At 52.9% G+C, this 19923-nt stretch overlaps 1 protein-coding gene across 8 annotated transcripts in view; it reads right to left on the bottom strand.

The window, feature by feature from the left end:
• Arap1 (ArfGAP with RhoGAP domain, ankyrin repeat and PH domain 1) overlaps nucleotides 1-19923 on the bottom strand; it is a 61524-nt gene that overhangs the window by 5418 nt on the left and 36183 nt on the right. For 6 of the 8 annotated variants that reach the window (XM_029555900.1, XM_008852733.3, XM_029555902.1 and 3 more), the window contains 23 exons: nucleotides 19675-19744; nucleotides 19268-19388; nucleotides 18584-18786; nucleotides 18049-18155; nucleotides 16088-16287; nucleotides 14061-14146; nucleotides 12566-12748; nucleotides 11232-11406; nucleotides 9771-9905; nucleotides 7555-7690; nucleotides 7164-7266; nucleotides 6185-6380; nucleotides 5867-5918; nucleotides 5596-5759; nucleotides 5287-5499; nucleotides 4904-5009; nucleotides 4343-4490; nucleotides 4164-4250; nucleotides 4011-4079; nucleotides 3677-3794; nucleotides 2340-2453; nucleotides 2000-2145; nucleotides 1448-1480 (listed from right to left, as the gene is read on the bottom strand). In XM_029555900.1, the coding sequence (XP_029411760.1) occupies nucleotides 1448-1480; nucleotides 2000-2145; nucleotides 2340-2453; nucleotides 3677-3794; nucleotides 4011-4079; nucleotides 4164-4250; nucleotides 4343-4490; nucleotides 4904-5009; nucleotides 5287-5499; nucleotides 5596-5759; nucleotides 5867-5918; nucleotides 6185-6380; nucleotides 7164-7266; nucleotides 7555-7690; nucleotides 9771-9905; nucleotides 11232-11406; nucleotides 12566-12748; nucleotides 14061-14146; nucleotides 16088-16287; nucleotides 18049-18155; nucleotides 18584-18786; nucleotides 19268-19388; nucleotides 19675-19744 (2965 nt within the window). The remainder of the gene's footprint in view (nucleotides 1-1447; nucleotides 1481-1999; nucleotides 2146-2339; nucleotides 2454-3676; nucleotides 3795-4010; nucleotides 4080-4163; nucleotides 4251-4342; nucleotides 4491-4903; nucleotides 5010-5286; nucleotides 5500-5595; nucleotides 5760-5866; nucleotides 5919-6184; nucleotides 6381-7163; nucleotides 7267-7554; nucleotides 7691-9770; nucleotides 9906-11231; nucleotides 11407-12565; nucleotides 12749-14060; nucleotides 14147-16087; nucleotides 16288-18048; nucleotides 18156-18583; nucleotides 18787-19267; nucleotides 19389-19674; nucleotides 19745-19923) is intronic. The other 2 variants (XM_029555903.1, XM_029555905.1) reach the window with 1 other exon arrangement.

The raw sequence follows: 19923 nt of genomic DNA, 5'->3' as shown, positions 1-19923 counted from the left end.
CCTAATTTCAAATATTCTATTCTGTCACCCCATAAACCAACTGATGTTAGAAACACAATGCAGTGGCCGAGTCACACCTGCTGGGGGTTCTGTTAGACCGGAAACACTGCTGTCACAGGAGTGAAAACAGTGCTGCCTGCTTATATTCAACAGCCTCCCTGCTGCACTCTGGAGCTCTAAACTGCCAGGACACAAAGCCAGAGCTCAAATGCTAACACCCTGGTCTCTGTCCCAGTCAGCTATGAGCAAGTGGCCTTGGGCAAGTCCCTTGGCTTTTTTTTAACCTGGAAGAAGGCAACTTCCTCCTCCCAGGAACAGAAAGGCTAGGTGCCAAGCCTGGCTCAATAACTATCAGACCTGTTCCTTCTCAGCGCCAAGACAGCAGCTGCCTTTCCAGGTGTCTCAGCTACCCTCTCTTCCTTCTGCCCACACAGATGATCTTGCTCTGCTCCAAGAGACTAAGGAAGCAGCCCAAGAGGCAGGGCTAGGGGAGGTAACATCCCAGAACTATGGAAGACTGACAGGAGGGGTGAACAAGCTCAGAAGTGAGGAAGAGATCATACAGGGAAGAAAAAAAATGGTGGTGCTCACTATGAGTCCAGGTAGCATTAAGAGTTATGATGTGTAAAGAACAGGAAATGAAGATCCTGCTTCATCTGCTCTGCTCCCTCCATGGCAGTCGGACTTGTTCAGATGCCCTTGGGAGATGCAATGGGCAAGAAGGGGCTAAAGACTGTGTTGGAACTCAAGCCAGAACACTGAGCTTGGCATCATGGCCCTATTGCCTGTCTGTACAAGCATCTATGCTCTATGGGCTCTGAGGCAGAGCTGGGACCCACAAGAATACTGTGGGAGGCAGATTCGCAGCTGAACCTGAGCCAGGGCATCCTCCAGACAGAAGTAGCTGCTAGGGTTGGGCAGCCCCAAGGGAGGAATGGATGGGCTCCTATTACCAGGGGTATGCAAAGAGAAGGTGGGTCTGCCAGCTGGGGAGGCAGGAAGGACACTGCATTCCTTAGTGGGGAATGTATCACAGCCTCTTGTCCCAGCTTGACACATCAATCAAGATGGCGAGGACATGGAGACAGCCCTAGTATTCTCTCCAAGGTTAGGAAGAGGACAGCTCTAGGAATTATAGAGGAAGTGAATCAGAGCCCCAACTCAAACCTTAGGGTCTCTACTACTGGCTCCATAACCTTTTCCAAGTCCTATGGAAAATTCTAGCACCACATCAACAAGTGACCGGTCCTAGAGATATGACCCTAGGGAATGGAGGGGGAAGGTTAGGCCTTGGGTCCCAGGGTAGAGATCAGTGACCACTGGCAGAAGACAAGGAACCATGCCTGGAGAGAACTGGAAGCCCTGACTGTGTCCCCACACTCCACCCATCTCGCCTGGCCCCAGTTGTTAAGGCAAGGCAGCTGGCAGCTGGCCCATAGCTACTCACGGTCTCAGGGGCCCCGCTCCACGGCCTCTGGTTCTGTTTGATAGAGGATCAGGGTTATGGAAAGCGTTGTCCCAAGTTCAGAGCCAGGACAGACTGTGCAGTGGTGTGTGGGGGACAGGACATGCATGCACAAAAGATGGGGGTGCCAAGGAGTCTGGTCTAGAACACCTGGCGTGTGGGTAGAATGGGCTGGGAGGGCTATGACCTGGGAAGTAGCAAGGCAAGGCAGGCCTGCACACAGCTCAGGACAGTCATCAAGTAGTATGTTCTTGTGGGCGCCATGACAAATCACAGGCACACAGAAAATGGAGCATGTGTATGCTGTAATAGCGTCCAAGTACCAAGGCCTCATGAGACTGGAGGCATGAAGTGGATACTCAGGAGGCCCCTGAGGGAACACAGTTATTCTCAGGCACTATGCCACCAAGACCCTCAGATGGGGACCTAGCTCTTACAGTCTAAGGGCAATGCTTGTACAAGAGTACCTGAGCACATCCGGGGCACAAGTGCCCATCACAGGCAGTCTTCCACCCCTACCCCAGGGCCACTTACTCGAACCTCCTTGTAGAGTCGCAGGCAGCTACCGTTGAGAATGAAGTAGCGATCGTGGAAGCCACCCGAGGGAAGTCCCAAACCCAGGAGGCTGCGGTCCTCACGGAACTTCATCATGCCATGCTTGGTGTCACCCACACGGCTGGCTAAGGGAGGACTGGAGTGGGCATGGGCTATACCACCCCTCACCCACAGACCCCAGTGTCCTTTTTCCTGCTCCAGACTCCATGGAAGCACCAGTTCCCTCTACCTGAGCTGCTCAGCCCTAAGGCCACCAGGTTCTACCTGGCTCAGGATGGAGGGATCCACCTGGCCTACATCCCCCACAAACACCACTTACCCAGGTATAACAGCATGGCCTCCATGGACTGGTACTTCTTCACCACCAGGTAGCTGTCTGTGCCCAGTCCATGCACAATAGGCAGTACTTTCTCCGCAAAGTGCAGGGGGCGTTCTGGGGAAAGGCCATATCCACTGTCACCAGAACCATATGGCTTGACGCCAAGGGCCAACACATGGGCACACGTCACCTACATGCCCCACTATCCATTAGTGCCATGACACACTATCATCGTGACCACCCTTCCCATAAGCCAGCTTCTGGTTTGATATACCTGGTTATGCCCAAAACTAGGTCTGCCCTGACCAGACTACCGAGACCTGAAATACTCTGGCTTCTCCCAGGCTTACAGGTCAAATATGGTGTGTGTTTTTGCGCTACAACACCCTGTCTTGTTTCTACTTGGATTAAGACCAGGACTTTCAAATGGCCTCCAGCATAAGCTACAACTTCCTTGACTGCCATTCTTCCCGTGTAGCAGCAAGCAGCATCTTCTCAAAGCCCTGTCACTAACCTCTGATGGCCCCGTGTGACTGCTTCCACTTCCAACCCCACCCGGTGCTTCCTCATCTCTTAGAGGGTCAGCCTAGTGCTGGAGCTGTTCTCACTTCCTGGGAGCACTTTTCCCATCTTCACCAAGTAGACCTTACTCTTCCTCTATAGCAGGCTCAGCAACTCCAAAGTCATAGGCTCATGGGCTCTAGTGATACCCTGAGCCCTTCCTTAACAGATAGCCAACACCGTAATAGTTATCTATTTATTGGTGTGATCATAGGACTAGCATTTCCATCCCTTACTAGACTGACCCCTGTGAGGTTAGGGACCACTGTCTGACTCCTCAGCCCAGTGCCTGCCACTCAACAATGTGATACAAAAGTGTCCATGGATGTCAGGAACACCTTTCACCTCTCATCCCAAGACCACCTTCTTTACCACAAAAGATCTCCAACAGCCCATTCACTATCACAGGCCCGCCATACCACCACACAGCCAACCTGCTTATATGATCACCACCCACCATCTTCTTTACTCCAAGAATGGTGTCACCTCACAATTCCATTACTGAATTCAGCATTGTCACTTCTACAGACATCATTCTGACATGTGGGAAAGTACCATCATGACTAGCACCATCTACCTGCTTTCCTGTCCCTATCAATCCTATTACAGCTATTGCCTCAACCTGCTGGCTGCCTGTCACACCAGCACAAAGACCACAATCTCCATCAGAGTGTCAGCAATAGGTATTATGGAAAACCCTTTCACCACCCTGGCCCCCACACTGCAGGAGCAGGAGGAGGGAAGACTGGGCTAAAGGCTGCCCCATGGTACCCCACCTGCTTCCTCCTTCTCGTTGACCTCAAAGCAAGTCCAGTAGTCCTTCTCCCTGATGCCCACATTGCGGCGGTCCAGGATCTCCAGGGTAAGCTCCTCTGCTGTCATGGACGCTGGGATCTGCAGAGACCAGGAGAAGATCAGCTAACAGGGCCCCAGCTCTTGTTCAGCCACAACCTTCCTGTGATTCAAGTCTCAAACCCAAGGGTCTTCTGAGCCCTTAGATGCAAAGGGGTTGTCTCTAAGGGTCCTGATACATGTCAGGGTGGCCATCTAGGCCTGCCCTGGCCTAGGATGGCTCAGTGAGCCCACTGGCTTCTAGTTCCCAGCCCCTACCTTGACATGCTGCTCAGTCTCCACCTTCTTCTCCTCCAAGTACACTGTGCAAATGAAGTCACCAGCATGCTGCAGAGGAAGTGGGGATCAGTTGGAAGTCTGAGGAGCAGTGCAGACAGACAGCCCATGCCCTACCCAGGTCCCAGTCTCCACCTGGGTCCCACTGGCAGTGCCAGCCACTCGCATCTTCACAATGGCAGTGACTTCTTCCCGTTGCTTCCTTAGCTCTTCCTCATCCACCTAGGAAGGGCCAGACTGTCACTGCCATCTGAGAGGTTCAGCCTTGTTTCCTCACCCACCATAACACCTCCACCCCCCTGTCTGGGACGCACACTGAACACCACCACATAGTGGTTGATGAGGTCTTCTACCACCCGGCCAGCCTTGTAGTCCTGCCCATCCGTCTGGAAGAGTGTTGGACCAAACACAATTGCCAAGTTGTGTGTGTTCATCTGGTTTGTGTCTGAGAAGCACTGGACACTAGAGAGGGGACAGAAGCTATGACTGAGGATTCTGGCCCAGAACTTCCCAAGCCACCTTCCAAGCAATTCCCAATAGGCCCAAGACTGGCCATAAGAGTAGAGTGAAGGAAGACCCGGGTTGGTATGGACCACTAACTAAGGAGTAAAGGGGACATACGTCGGGTCCTGACAAGGTACAGGGCTGGGAAGCTAGAGGATCTGGCCTTAGTACCCAGGCTCAAATTTAACAAATCCTCCACCCTCCTACCCCACAAGAAGTAAGCTGAGATACAATGTCTGAAGGCAGACCATAGTCACTGGTTAGTTCCCAAGCCTACCTGCTTCCCAGGGGAAGGCTGTCAGCCAGGTTGGAAGTAGAAGAATCTTCTCCACCCCATCCCCCCAGAGCCTCACACCGGTATGGCCCCTCACCAGTACAGGTGGCTGATAAGGGCCTTCACAGTGGCCCGGTTGACAGGGGGCAGATGCACCAGGAGCTCTCGGTACCTGGAGATCTTTTCCTCCTCATCCTCAATCTCTGGGTGGGCGGAGATAGGTTGGGTCAGAAACTGGTCACTGCCGCCCCATCCTACCCTCCCAGCAGCTCTGCCTTGCATGCTGAGGACAGCATTCCCAAGCACTTCACAGGGACAAGGAATTCTCCATCTTCCACCTCCAAGGGACCCATCTCTGTACAGAGTGACAAGGGATCCAAGAAGTGGAGGAAGCAGGGGATTTGAGGCACGCCTAGCCCAAAGCATGATGGGTAGACAAGGCAGGGTAGGCAAGGCTGGGTACAGGGCAGCAGGACCCACCGGAAGCCTCCAGCCAGGCCAGGCGCTGTGAACGAGTGAAGAGCCCATCAGGTAGATCTCGCAGGAAGCGCTTGAGTGCAGAGGAGACATCATCCACATGCTGCTCGCCCTCTTTAAGGTGCACAGAGCGGGCATCCTGCCGCAGGCTCTCTAACAGCCGCTGGGTCTTTGAGGTCTGTCCACATTTGCGATAGATCCCCTCTGAAGTCAGGCCTTGGGAGGGAATCACATTGCTCCTTTCAGAGAGATCCTGGGGGTCTCGGTAGCACCATAGAAGGGAAAGGCCTGAGCCTTGAAGGTGTGGCTCACCGCATTGCGTGATGTAGTCCACACAGCGGTACACGATCACTGGGATGTCTGAGTCCCCAAGCTGCTGCTCTGACAGTGTGTCCCCCAAGCTGGCTGATGCTTTCCGGATGGCTCCCAGCCAACCCATGAAGTCCAGCCGCCGCTCGCCCTGGATGTACAGTGTCCTGGACCAAGGATAGTAACTGTCCTATCTCTGTCCCTATGTCCCACCTCTCCCCAGGCATGTTACAGTACAGGCTTCTCTAAGTCCCTCAGGAAAGATGAGGCTTACCTCCTCCGTTCCACCAGCACCAGCACCTGGTTCTCGCCATCTCCTTGGATAGCTGTGGAGTAGCCAGTCACAGTAAGGCCCAGGCCTTGGTCATTACCCCAAACCGCTCCTTCCTGAGGTCCTTTGGGTTCACACCCTTAGGTTCCACCCACCAATCTAGAGGGTTGCTATGATGTACCCCAAGGTCAGGAGAGGGTATGAGACGGCAGGCTGGGTCATCTGGTCAGGACAGAATAGAACTCAGATTTCCAGACAAGGGATATGGGGACTGGAATAGGGTGCCCTAGAGATTGGGGTACCAGGCCAGGTCCCACGCACAAAGCTCTTGGAGTCTCCGGAGGTGCACTGGTTCTTCCCAGGGCCCCTCTGGGAAGACAGCATGGAGCTCAGAGCCAGTCAAGGTGAACCAGCCTTCCTGGGCCTGCTGGAGGCTCAGGCCAGCTTTGTAGGGTAGACGTCCCAGGCGCTCAAAATCCCGAGTTAGCAGGTTCTCAGCCAGGGGAGGCACAAATGCCTAATGAGAGAAAGAGCCAGAGAGACTACATCAGACCACAGCACAGCCTGCTGGGGACACCCCCAGCTCCTTGGCCTGTGGGCAAGGGCTCTTTCCACCTAGCTGCTGCCTCTTCTCCTCCCCAGGGCAGAACTTAGCAGTTACTGAACTTCAGTGTCATGTCCTGCTTTGCACCCATTTGGATGCATCCTCCTCTTGGGATGTACTATCTGGGTTTTCACTGTGCCCAAGTACTCGTTCATCTGCTACAGCACTGATTATGTTACTACCACCTGGACTCAGTCTGTCTCCCCTACCTCCATGGGAACTACAAAAGAACAAGGACTGGTACACCTGGGTCCCAGGGCTCTGCACACTGATCCTTAGATGGCATTGAGAACTCATCAAATGAGCAAGTGACAGATGAAGAGTCACAAGCTCTTGCTCTCAAGGCATGGAGGACCCTTGAGGGCATCTAGCTCTAGTCCCCACAGCAGAGCTCTCGTCTGTAGCACTCCCCACGCCCCACCTTTTCCTCTAGTCTCTGACTGCACACCAAAAGGGCAAGGAGCTCACTCCCTGGAGGCAGCACTGTCTATTCTATGATGGCCCCACACCGCAAACATCCATTAGGCACCACAGAGCTGCAATCTATGTCATCCTTGGCCTGAAAGATCTGTCCTGAGTCTGCTATCTTCCATTCAGCTCTTTGCTCCATCAGAGATGGGATAGCTGGGGTTCATGGATCAGCCAAAAGTCCCAACCTGCTTCTGTCAGACACCTGCTCTGCTAATCTAGGCTCACCTTGGCAATGCACTTGACCCACTCATGAGCCAACTCTGCACTCTCCAGTCCAAACAGGTACAGGCGTTCTCCCTCTGTGTATATTTCAAAGGTATGCTCAAAGCTGAAAATACATAAATCAGGATTCTCCCACTTAGTTCAGCCCTGCCTCCCATCAACTACCACTTTTTACCTACCCCCTGCCCTTGTCAGCAACCTTCCCCTGACCCCCAAAAGGTAGATAAACAGCCTTGGGCCACAGCCTTATGAGACAAGGTCTATACTTTGCAGTCCCACTTTATTGTATGGACCTGAAGGTCCTGCCCCTCTCTGGACCTATTTCCCTGTCTCCCCCGTCAAAGGTTAGACCTCACAACACCAACAATGTATGGTTATAGCAAGGAGTACTCACCCATGGGTGTCGAGAGGAAGCACTGCCAGACACACAATCTCACTGGCCCGAATCTCCCCATTGGGCGTCACTGCCCGTTCATTCTCATAGTAGCTCAGGAGCCCGTCACTAAGGACACACCAGCGCCGGCTGAACTCTGGAGAGAAGTTGGGCAGAGGAACCATGAAGGAGCCCCCACATCAGCTGAATACCACTCGTGCATTCTTCCTGGGTCCCTGATCCTGTCCCACCCACATCCTCTTCATTCTAACTTGGTTTTCCCCACTCCATTCCCCCAGCTGCCCTCTGTACTTAGCCCACACTTCTCCCCCAGACCTCTACAGTAACCTTTCCAAAATGTTAGGCCTCTGGCCTGGACTCTGAGAACAAGAGTGATGGAGTCAAAATCAGTCTTGATCCTACTTCTGTTCAGACTTCTCCTACCCTACCCTTTGTCCTCAGGGCTGCCCATGCCTCTCAGTCTGAGTCTGCCTCCCATCCACCTGTGGCCACTCACAGCTTCTGCCTACCTGCTCCTTCCATCTGTAGCCCAAATGCCACAGGAAGCTCTAGGGGCCCACTCTCCTTTGCCAGACGCACCCCTTATTCTAAACCCTGCCTCTTCCACTGTAATGGTTCTGAAAATATACTAGATTCCCAAGGCAAACAGAACTGGGAATCTGGACTTGAAACGTAGCAGAAAGAACAAACACTGGCCTCACAGTGGCTCAGAGCTTTCTGGCACCCTGGGAGAAAAAGATGACTCAGGGGGTTACATAAATGACATTATCAGACAGAGAGAGGTGGACCAGGAGCAGCACAGAGTTCCAAAGAACCATCTGGAAGCCAGAGGGTGTCACCTGGGGTGCCTCATGCAGGGGTTGCAGAGGGAAGGCACAAGCAATGGCTTCCACACTTCCCTAGCACGCTGTCTTTCAGTCTGTCTGTGTGCCTGATGAGGGCAATGTGTCTCCAAGCCTGTCCCCAAGTGTGTACTCTCCAGAAGCGCCCTGCCACAGTCCTTTTCATGCTGCAGATGCATGCCAGGTGCCTACTAGGTGCTGGCACTTCCCAAGTGCTTGGGCTACAGTGGTGTACAAATACGCACAATGAAAGACAACAGAGCCAGGTGTGGTGAAACAGCATAGGGTCCCAGCTATATGGGAGGCTGAGAAGGGAAGACAGCCTGAGGCCAAGCGCTCAAGATCAGGCCACATAGCACAAAGAGACACACTGTCTAAAAAAAAACAGACAGGTTGGGTATGGTGGCACATGCCTTTAATCCCAGCACTCAAGAAGCAAAGGCAGGAGGATCTCTGTGAGTTTGAGGCCAGCCTGGCCTACAAAGCGAGTACCAGGCTAGCTGGGACTACAACGAGACCCCTGTCTCAAAAAAAAAAAAAAAAAAAAAATAAAAAAAAAAAAACTGAAAAACGAAAAAGCATAAAATGAAAATAGGGTTAAAGGGACAACAGGAAATGGGGCTACAGGGAGACTCAAAAAAAAAAAAAAAAAAAAAAAAAATCAAAACAAAAAGACTGAAAATCAGAAAAGCATGAAATGAAAATAGGGTTAAAGGGAACACAGGACACAGTTTTTATAAAGTGACTTGGGGGTGACATGACATCCCTGCAGAAGTAACATTTAAAGAAAGGCCTGACTATGGTGACTGACCATTCAGAAGTCTGGGAAAAGCATTGGGGCAGAGGGAAATGCAAATACAGGGTCCCGGTGGGTGTGAATCTGGCAAGTGTGACAAACAGCAAGGAAGCCACAGTTGGAACAGAGTGGGGTTGGGGGAGGTCTTCAGGGGGTGGGCAGCTGAATGCAGCTCTTGGGGGGATGTGTGAGGAATGCAGGTTGTATTTCAGTCAGGAAGTGAATGGAAGGCAGCTGAGGTCTGAAAGTGATGGAGCTCAAGTTCAAGTCCTCAAACTTCCTTCCATCCACATCTGGCATTCACCAGATGCCCGGGCCAGGACCATACATAACAGGGGCTTTGTACAGGCTTCTTCAGGTTCAGTGAACCTCAGCAGTGCCTTTTCTGTAGTGCCATGCCCAACCTCCACCCCACTAGCCCATTTCTAAAGCATCTATAGTATATAAGAAGCCATATATCCAAGAGACCTTCCAGGTGGATCTTCCAGAGTTCACTTGGCACCCTCATGGGTCCACCAACATGGCTGCAGCTATGCTAGAACACCATGGTCTGGGTCAGGGTGTGGCACAGCACCCACCTTCCCGGGCACGGCGGTCCTGAAGAGGCTTGCCAGCAGAAGCAGTCTTGTACAAGAAGCCGCTGTGGCTCACAGTTGGCAGGATAACTGAGTAGTGCTTTTCCAGGGGTTTCACTGAGTCCAGCCGAGGGACCTCTTTGGAATGGAAGAAAGGTGGTTAAGGTGGCTGTCCAGGTGTCCACTCTATAAGCCCTCTGAGACAGGGTACTTAGACTCGTGCTCCTCAGCTCCCTACCTCAGGCTCCTACTACTACCTTCTGGGGGGTTTTATTTTATTTTTTTATTATTAATTTATATATTCTTTTTATTTTATGTGTATGCATGTATTGCCTGCATGTAGGTAAGTGCACCTGTGTCATTCAGTGCCTTCGGAGGACAGAAGAGGCTGTCGGATCCCCGGGAACTGGAGTTACGGACAATTGTTAGCTGCCATATGGGTGCTGGGATTCAAACCCGGGTATTCTGCAAGAACAACCAATGTTCTTAACCACTGAGCCATCTCTCCAGCCCCACCTTCTGGGTTTTAAAAAGCCACCTCTGCCCACCAGTGAGAATGCCACTCCACACTCGGGGCTCAGCTCCAGTCCCTCTCCTCCCAGGAAGGCTTCCTGACGCCCAACCCACCCCACAATCCCTGTTGGAGGCACAGAGCCAGGCACACTAGAATGAGGGGGGCTTCGGGCCAACTCAATAACAGTCCCTAGAGAGAGGTTTGTCCCAGACAGCGCAAAGCCCAACGAATCAGTCTGGCTCTAGTGGTCAGCACTGAGGGGTCCTGTTCCCAAGTCCAAGCCAGCTGGGTGGTCTCTTGCACCTCCCTGGACACCTGGGCTCCCTCCAGCCTAGCACACCCCGCCCACTGGTGGCTCAGATCCCAGAGTCCCAGCCACTGAACTCCACCTTCAGTTCAAGGATGTGGCCTCAGAGACCAGGCCTGGGCCAAAAAAGCACTGCTCTCCCCCAGCCACCCCCTCTTCACCCACCACGAGAATAGGAGCTAAACAGAACCCAACCCAGGTCTATGATGGTGTTCCACCCAGACAGAACTGACAACAGAGCTGCTGTGTAGGTCACTTGCATGGAAGAAAACCCTTCAATGCAACAGACCCAACCACACACAAACACAAACCCCAGAGCCCCAACATCCCCAATGTAAGGAAACAAAGTAAGTCAGCATACAGCTCAAAGATAAAAAGAGTCACAGAGACACAGACACAAAGGGACACTCACATGGAACACAAGCATACACTGATCCATACACTCAAACATGCCCCAAGTCCCACACTGCTGCTCAGGGGCCACCAAGGAGCTGCAGCTGCAGCTTGGGAGTGGCCTGTAAACTCGGGGTTCCAGCTGATGCACAGCTCCTGCTGGCCCCCACCCTGTAACCCCTCCAAAAGGCCAGACCCTGTGAACAGGGAACTCTAGCTCCTGGAGAGGACAGTGCAGCTGGCTGCTCACCCGTACTCTGGTTGTTCCGAAGGAACTCCATCTGCAGCGTCTGCCCAGCCTGCTCAGCGAGAGCCAGGGGCGTTGGGACAACTGGGTCCCCTGAGAAGCAGCTGACCCCAGCCCCGCAGCCTAGGAGGGCCTGGGTCTCAGCCAGGTCAGTGGTGGTGACTGCAGCACACAGAGCCTGGAGGAGAGGGGAGGGTCAACCAAGCAGGGGCGGGGGTGGAGGGGCGTGCAAGAGGAAGGAGTCACCCCAATCTGGGTGGCCCATCCTCAGATTGAAAGATATGGTGGCTTAGGAAAGCCAGAAGGAAAGAAAGGCATGGGAGTGAGAAAAGAAGAGGAGAAAGGCAAGCCAGGGAGATTAGGCAGAGGCTACCTAGGGGAGGCTTAGAGTCCCAGCAGGCCTCATTCTGTGGGTCCTCGGGCACAGCTGCTGGTCAGCCTGCAAGGAGCCCCTGAAGGAACTAGGCTCCCTCTGCCTTGCAGTGGGGGCAGAGGGCGGGGCTAAGGGGGTTGCTGCTAATTCCTCCCACATTTGAATTCCTCACTGCCGGCCTAGCCCTCCCAACCAATGGGAGCCACCGCCCTTCTGGCTTGCAGGCCAGACTGGGCTGGGCTGAGCTGGGGGCTGGACGCCTGGGTTCCAGGGAGGTGGAGGCCTGGCTCCCACTGGTCTCTGGGACCTAGACTCAGCCTGCCTAGATAGGGCTGCTTGGAGGAAGAGTTCGAAAGGCCACTCAGAGGTCACAAATGCCATTGCCCTGCCTCTAAGAAAGCTGTCTCCCACTCAGGAAGAACCAGAACAGGGCCCAAGACGTGGCTCCCAATTTGCTAGGGCCTGGGGCCCATACATCTTGAATGGGGTGTGGATAGGGTGGGTCAGAGTAATCCAGCTGTTTTTCATGAGCCTGACAGGAAATAGCATCCCCGTCAAGTTCACTCCTTTTGGCAGGATTCTGAAGGAATAGGACAGGGGGAGGGAGACAGAGGAGTCAGGAGGAGGCAGCCAGATGCTGGAGACATGGCACTGGACCAAGGAACAGGTCTGGCTCCTCCCTGCATTGTCCTAGCTTTCCTTAGGCAGGCCTGCCCTGCTGCCCTCTGGGCCTCAGCCTCCCCATATGCTAACAGACCTCTGAGTTAGTGGAGGAGATAGATAGAGGAACAGGACCATAGGAAGAAGAGAGGTGGGCTCAATGTGAGGAAACAAACCCAAAGCGGCTTCAAGATAGCTATACCCTGGGACCACCACTCCAAGGAACCCACATTGTAAATCAGGGCCCTGACAGCGAAGGGACAAGGCAGCAAGCTCAAGGATCCCAGAGGTGCAGTGCCCTGACCTTGTCCAGCTCCTCCTGGTTGCCAAAGAGCGGGTGGTAGCGACGGTATTTGCCCTCCCTGTACTTGGCCTCCAAGTGGTGCCGCCGGGCACCAGGGCTGCTGTTGGGCTGCAGGGCCTCACTGGGGGGCACATTGGCTGCCCAGAAGTGGTTCCCAGCACCATTGCCCAGCTGTAAGAAGAGCTGTGGATGTGGGCAAGAGGTCAGAGGGGCAGCTGGCAGTGAAGGGTACTCAGATGGTCAGGCCACCCACCATTTTCCCAAGGGGGACGGTCAGGAGCAGCTGGGTCTGCTGATGGCTATGGTATTCCCCACTCCGGCCCTGGGCTCCCAGAGTCCAGGTCCTCTCAGTCAGATTAGGTAGATGCCTGAGGCCTGGTGCCTAGTCTCTGAGGGCCTTGCTGTTGCCCCACCCAGCTTCACATCTGGAACTCTGCATTCCTGACATCCCAGTGAGGCATGGTAGGCAGGGACTTTTGGAAATATCTTTCTGACATTCCTCTCTAGGTGAGAAGAGGGTGGCAGTTTCTAGGAGGCACAGGGGGGCAGCATCAAGGAGCAAGTTCATTCTTCTCTTCTGGTCAACATTTACCACACAGACATTTCCTAGGTTCTCAATTCCCTTCTTTAAAGTGATGGAGTCACAGCAGAGGATGAAGCAAAAACAATCTCTACCACTATGGACTTGCTCTGGTTTCAGCAAGGTATTTTCTCTTCCTGGGCCTCAATATCCCCATCTGTATTCTGGGTATTCTAACTCAGGATTGTTCTGAAAGTCAATTCATGAACAAAAGCCAAGTTCTCAGCATTCATATGTGGACATATGTGTCCAGTGTGGACATATGAAATACATGTTCTCTGGGACTCCCAATGTGGCAAGTCCCCTGGATCCAGCCTCCTGCTTCAAGTTCCCCACAACAACTGAACGCCACCAGGCACCATGGAAGTTTAAGTGCACAAGTGTAAGCGTATGTGCACGTGCATGACCCCAAATCATGCATCTCATACACACTGTGCATATGAATTCAGGTGTAGTGAAAGTTCAGAGGCTCTGGAGGGTATGCAGGGCGGAGAAGAAGACCCCAGCTTAGCCAAGACGTGGGGCAGAAAGGGGCAGGCTGGGTGGTCAATATGCATTGGTTAGGTAATCTCAGGCACATTACAGCCCAATCCAGGGCTCCAGTTCCCATATCCATACAACAGGACGACAGCTGAACTATATCAGGGCTCAGCAATTCTCTAAAAGGTCAAATAGTAAGTAGTTTAGCCTTTACAGAACACATATATTCTCTGTCACATCTTTTTGTTACAACCCTTTAAAACCGTAAAAACATTCTTAGCACACTGGCCAGTTTGCTGACTTTGCTAAAAATCAGCTTTTCCAAAATCCCCACCCACTAGATTATTACAGGGGTCCCCTAACTCCAGAGTGACACAGGGGACAACAGCTGGGAGGGCAAACCCCAAGAACGGGTGACAAGCAATGCACGCTCACCTGGATCAATGTTTCTGTCCACACCTTCCTGTCCATCTTCAGGCTCCGCACCTTGGAGACTCCAGCACCCAGGCCACGGTGCTCCCCTGCAGATGAGAGCCAGACACTGTCACTTGGAAGCCACCCTTCCCATGAGCACTCACCCTCTCCCAGTGCCTCTCAGCAGGTCTGGAGCTAGCCTGCAATTCTATTTTGGCACAGCCAGAATCTCATCACTGTTCATGCCTTACTAGGCTCCCTCCAGCCACACTGGGCCCTGCAGGTGACTTTCCACTTGCTCTGCCAGCTGACTGCTTTGATGTGCAAAACTCTCCACTGCCCCCCAGCAATAGATATACATTTCTTATCTGCTTCCCTGCCAACCCTAGTTTTCTTTTTTGTTTGTTTTGTTTTGTTTTTAAGACAGGCTCTTACTAGGTTAGCCTCAAATTCAGAGATCCTCCTGCTTCTGCCTCTGAGTGCTGAGTTTAAACGCATGTGCCACCACACCTGGCCCAATCTCAACTTTCTGTCTTAACTCATTTCTCCTTCTCCCCATGCCCTCTGACATGTCAACTCCTCAGAGACAATGCCTCAAATAAACAGCACATTCTCTTTCCATCTCTTGCCATTTCACTGACTTCTACTAGTTCCTGTATTTTCTGTCTTTCCTAATAGGATGCCAACTGCCTATGAGCAAGAATCCTACGTACCTGGCTTTAGGTTTCTGTCCTCAGGGCCCAGAACAAAGCCTGGTACACAGTAAGCACCTAATAAATGTTAGTGGGATGAAAGGAGAGACTAGGGCTGACGCTAGAGCGAATGATGCTTGCTCAGTGACAGGTGCCATGAGGACAGGGGAGGGCAGCTGGGAACATTAAGAGTTCCTGGCACTACATAGCACTATATAGTTCCTGGCCCTGCATCCATGCACAACCTCCCACAGAGAAGCACACCTACTCCAGTCAGCCTGAGCCCACCTCCATGAGCTGATGCCTTCCTCTGGTCATTAGCCAGGCTGTCACTTCCCAGTACTCAGACCTCATGGCCCAGGCCCAGGCCTAGACATTTGCCGGGAAGCCCCACAGGCCTAGAAGATTTCCCTGAGCTCAGTGACTGCTCTAGAACTGTCCTTCCTGATGAATTCTAACCTCTAAGGACACTCCTGCCCCCTTAGCTATGCGAAACCAACCCTTGGGCACTGTCAGCTCTCAGGAGAACTCAATGCCTGGGATGTAGTGAACAGCTGGCACATGCTAGGCCCTTACTACCTGAGTGGAGTGAACAGATGAATATATCTTGAGTTCTTCCTTCTTCTATTCTCACCCTCCTCAGAGACTGTTTGCTTGGGACAGGGTCTCACTATGTAGCCCTGACTGGTCTCAAACTCACTATATACACCAGGTTGGCCTCATATTCACAAAGATCAGCCTGCTTCTGCCTCCTGAATACTGAGATTAAAGTGTGTCCTTCCTCCTGAATTCTAACCTCTGAGGACACCCCTGTCCCCTGTAGCCGCCACCATGTCCAGCTCATAGAGACTTTTATATGTGACTCCCAAGCTACCCTAGGAGGCTCAGCACTTCCTCCCCCTTTCTTTGTAGATGGTGCATTAGCCCCCTCAAGTCTCTAATCTCAGCTTCTGCCTATAAATCAGAGTCTGGTTCCCAGAGTTGACCATGTCCTTGGGTCCCCTGCCTTGCATCCCCTCTGGACTAATACCAGCTCCTCTGGACTAATACCAGCTCCTCTCTTGGCATGCAGAGCCTAGTGGGCCCGGCCTCCTGCATGCTTCTGATGTAACAGGGATGCTAGATTTCAACGTCCTAATCCAGGCTTACTTACTTACCAGTTATTCCTCAAAGAAACCCTTTTCCTCTTCACCTACAAGCAGAGAGTAGATCTGTGCCTTGCAATGTGAGGACCAAAGGTCACTCCTAGAGGATCAGTCAGGCACATTGGAGCAATGTCAGGAATAGTGGATCTAGTCTCCCTGCCCTATAGGCCACCTGCCCCCTAACGGCCAGCCCCATCACCCACATACACACCTGCACAGCGCTTGCAGATGACAACACAGAGGTTGATGGAGGCCCAATCGGGCTGGGCAGCTCCACAGTCAGCACAGAACCTGTTGGGGGCTGCAGCCCAGATGCGCTCGGCCACCTCCAAGGAAGACAGGGCCTCAGCAATGGCTCCCTGCATGGCCTCCAGCCACTGCTCCTTCTCTAGCTCTGTATCGGCCGAGAAGCTAGGGATATACAAGCAAAGGAACTGGTGGGAAAGGGCATGGAGGGACTTGGGGGTCAGCATAAAGGAGGATACGGATTTGGGAGCTCTTGGTCAGAAGAGAGCACCTTGGGGCTGGTTGGGAAGGTGTGGACAAAGGAACTGTGAAACTAGGAAGACATATGGTAGGTTAGGAAAAATGATCACAGATGGGAAGAGCTGAACCAGGTGAAGTGGAGGGAGGGTGTTCAAGATGGGGGTGGCGGGGGGGGCGGGTTGGCATACAGACATTCCAGGATCCTCGAGCAAGAAGGCAGACTGGCAGAGAAGACACTAGGAAATAGAGAAGGGTAGGCCTGAGACAGGCAGGAGGCCGAAGTGCACCCTGATAACAATGAACCACCTATTGAGAGTTTATATGGGATGAAGGAAAGAGTATGGAGGTGTGTGCCATCCCCACCCTCAACCTCCTTCCTCTCCCAGCTCCAGCTGTAACCCCACCCTACAAAGAACTCCATAGGCCCAACACACAGACACCTGCAGCTCTGCCACCACCTCCTGCTCCCCAGAGTGGGAAGTCCTAGCTGGACAATAAACTTAGGATTTTCTCTCTCCCCATAAAAACTCTCTCTGGCTCTTTCTCTGTTGCTGCCACCAACTGTAAGCCACACAGGACTATCAAGAGTTCAGACCACCCACACTCCATCAGCACAGCCAAGGAAGGCACTGCTGTTGGAGGTGTAGTGGGCTATAAGCACCACATCAGGCTAGGGGCTGAAGATGCCGTCCCCCCACGACAGTTGGCAGAAAGCACCAATCACTCACTCTCCACAGTAGCAAGTCCCACAGGGCCAGGCAGTAGAGGCCCTTTCTGCCAAACATCATATCGGCATTTTTAAGGTTGTCGACAGTAACTAAGCAACAGAGAGGGAAACCTGGGAGTGGCTGGCTGCAGCTGGGTAGTCATGAAGGATTAGGGCAAAGAATCACTGGCCAGAAGTAACAGAATGCTTTAATTGTAAGAAATAGACAAATACCAACTTAGCTCTCAAGGTCAAAGGCCACGGCCCTGCAATCACTATATAGATGGAGACTGGCATCCAAAAAGGGCCTGCCAGGCCTCAGCTAGGAGAGTGAGGGACACAGAGCGGACATGGCCAGACAGTACAATGGAAGGCAGAGAGGGACCATAGAGGAGATGCCCATGGAGACAGCAGACACACAAGCCTAGAGTGCAAGCAGCCTCTGCTGGAAAGCCCACAGGATTGGGTTGAAGGTGAGATGGTCCTATAGAGAGTTCCCAGAGCCACAGAGTCCTAGGTGTCCCAGGACACAGAGGACAGTAGTCTCCTAGTCACACAGCCAGCCAGGGCTGGACCCAGGCCCAGTGCAGTGTCTACAAGGTAGTAGCTGAAGGCCTGGAAGTGGGTGAGGCTGCCCAGGGAGGAGACAGATAGAAGACAGCAGGGACCAAGAAAGAAGCACCCTGGACAGGCCCAAGATAGACGTGAAGAGTGGCCTTGGTGATGAGGGTGCATTCACAGCCCCTAGAGTACTTTCCAGGAGAGCAGAGCAGGAGGGCAGTGGGTGCTGGTGGGACATCTTGTGAACAGTGTGGTGGGCACAGAGAACAGAACTGGTTAGAAGGAGGCGGGTAAAGTGAGACTTCCGAGAGACCAGTGAACACAGGCAGAAGACTTGTACCATGGGGTTGGCCTGGGAGGACTAGAAACAGAAAATACTGGGAGGATGGCAGTAGGCCAAAGGGAGGGAGGGAACTCACCTGAAGATGCGGTAGGGGGTGGTAAGGTCAAAGCTGCGCCGGTCCACTTCCTTCACATTGCCCACGCTCATGTCGATGAAGGTGATACCGATGCCCAAATGGAACTCCTGATGGGCAGAGGGGAAGGGAGGAAGGCAAGGGCACCAGGGCTTGAGGCCCAGGAGGGGAGGAGGGAAACGTGGTCCCTGGGGACTAGAAAGTCTAGGAAGGAGGGAGGACTTAGGAATCTGAGCAGGAGCTATAGGGTGAAATAGAGCAACTGGGGTGGGGTGAGGATGGGATCGGAGGGTAATGCTCAGGGACTAGGTGAAGATGGGGCAGAACCAGAGGAAGGAGGGGGCAGGGGACATAACAGGCTCAGCACAGGGAAGGCAAAAAGGGAAAGTACTAGACTCAAGTCCCAGACAGGCCCAGGGAGAGACCTCATGGGCAGGCATGGGGCAGGGAAGGGGACTGTGATGAGTATGAAGTAGGGAGGAAGGATGTGATGGGTATGGGCAAGGAGAACTCAGTGGCCTGATAGAGCCCTTCATACCTCCAGATTCTTATAGAGTTGTACTTTGTCCCCAACCACAGTCACATACAGCTTATTCTTGAAGCCTCGAAGCTCTAGGCTACCAGCCCGGTCAGGCTGCTCAGTGCCTTGAACTCCCAACATAGAAGCACTAGAGAGCCGGGCACGAGCTCGCTGCTCAGCCACTACCTGCTGTAGAGCCTGCATCCACTCATTCCGCTCCACTGTGGGGGAAGGGTAAAGGTAACAAATGAACTCAGTCTGGCAGTGACCCTGAGGGGCCTCCTGGTCCTAGGCTCTTCAGAAAACACCTCTTCCAGGAAGCACATTGGACTGGTCCGTCACTTTCTTTGCCAGACTTCTCCAGCCTGAACAACTTGGGCCCCAGTACCACCTTGTCTGGTTTATATTATGTAAGTCACTGCACTTGTTGGAGCCTGTGTCCCCTGTGCATGGTGAAGTATGGCTCTGTGAGTTGGGAAGTATGTGGAACAGAGCTGCTCATAGAGAGTAAGCCCTTCCTTCTCCTCCTTCACCCTACAACAGGACAATGTTTCCCTGTCATGAGGTGTCAGGGAGCAGACATGCATTGTTCTCCCTCTGCCCCTAAGTCTGGCCAACTTCTAGTCTCCTCCCTTCTATATTATAAGAATGTACACACACACACACACACACACACACACACACACAATCCCCGATTCCCACCATCACTCTCTGCCCGGAAGGCAAAAGTCCGGTTGTTTGTGATCACTTCAAACTTCTGGTCCCCAATGGCAGCTACTCGGGAGATGCAGGCTACAGGGACAAAGCGCTTAGAGTAGGCATCCTAGGGGAAAGAAGAGCTGTGTTTCAGAATGGGAGCCCCACAGCTCCCTGCCCTGACTCCCCTAAAGTGAAAGCTGCGAGTCCATCTCCTGCAGGTAGCCAGGATCACCTGTGCTGGCCCTGATCACTGCCCTCAGCCAGCCTACAGGCCAGGAGGACACTGCTGGATGAGTCAGACTACATCCCCGCTGAGGGTTACCTAAGGACTCTGCCCGAAACAAGGCTGGGTATTCAGCCTAGGACCAGGCAGAAGCAGGGATCAAATGAGGGACTGATGGAGGACTCACCTTGTTACTATCAAAGTATCTCAGGTGATCAGCATCTAGTCTCACCCATCGCTTCTGATAGATATAAGACCTGAACAGGCAGAGGCAGGGGACAGCAAAAGACTGGGGATCAGGAGAGAGGTCCCACCATTACACAGACAGCCCCCTCCTTCCTGGCACAGTCGGGTTTAAAGGGGGAAGATTCCAAACAGCCACTGTAAAGAAGATGGACTACCTACAGAAAGTGACTGAAGTCAGATTCAATATAGG

Source organism: Nannospalax galili, unplaced genomic scaffold, assembly GCF_000622305.1.
Source record: "Nannospalax galili isolate Female #2095 unplaced genomic scaffold, S.galili_v1.0 scaffold686, whole genome shotgun sequence".
NCBI lineage: Eukaryota > Metazoa > Chordata > Mammalia > Rodentia > Spalacidae > Nannospalax > Nannospalax galili.
Note: the sequence above shows the minus strand (reverse complement) of the source record. Positions and strands in the feature narration are given on the sequence as shown.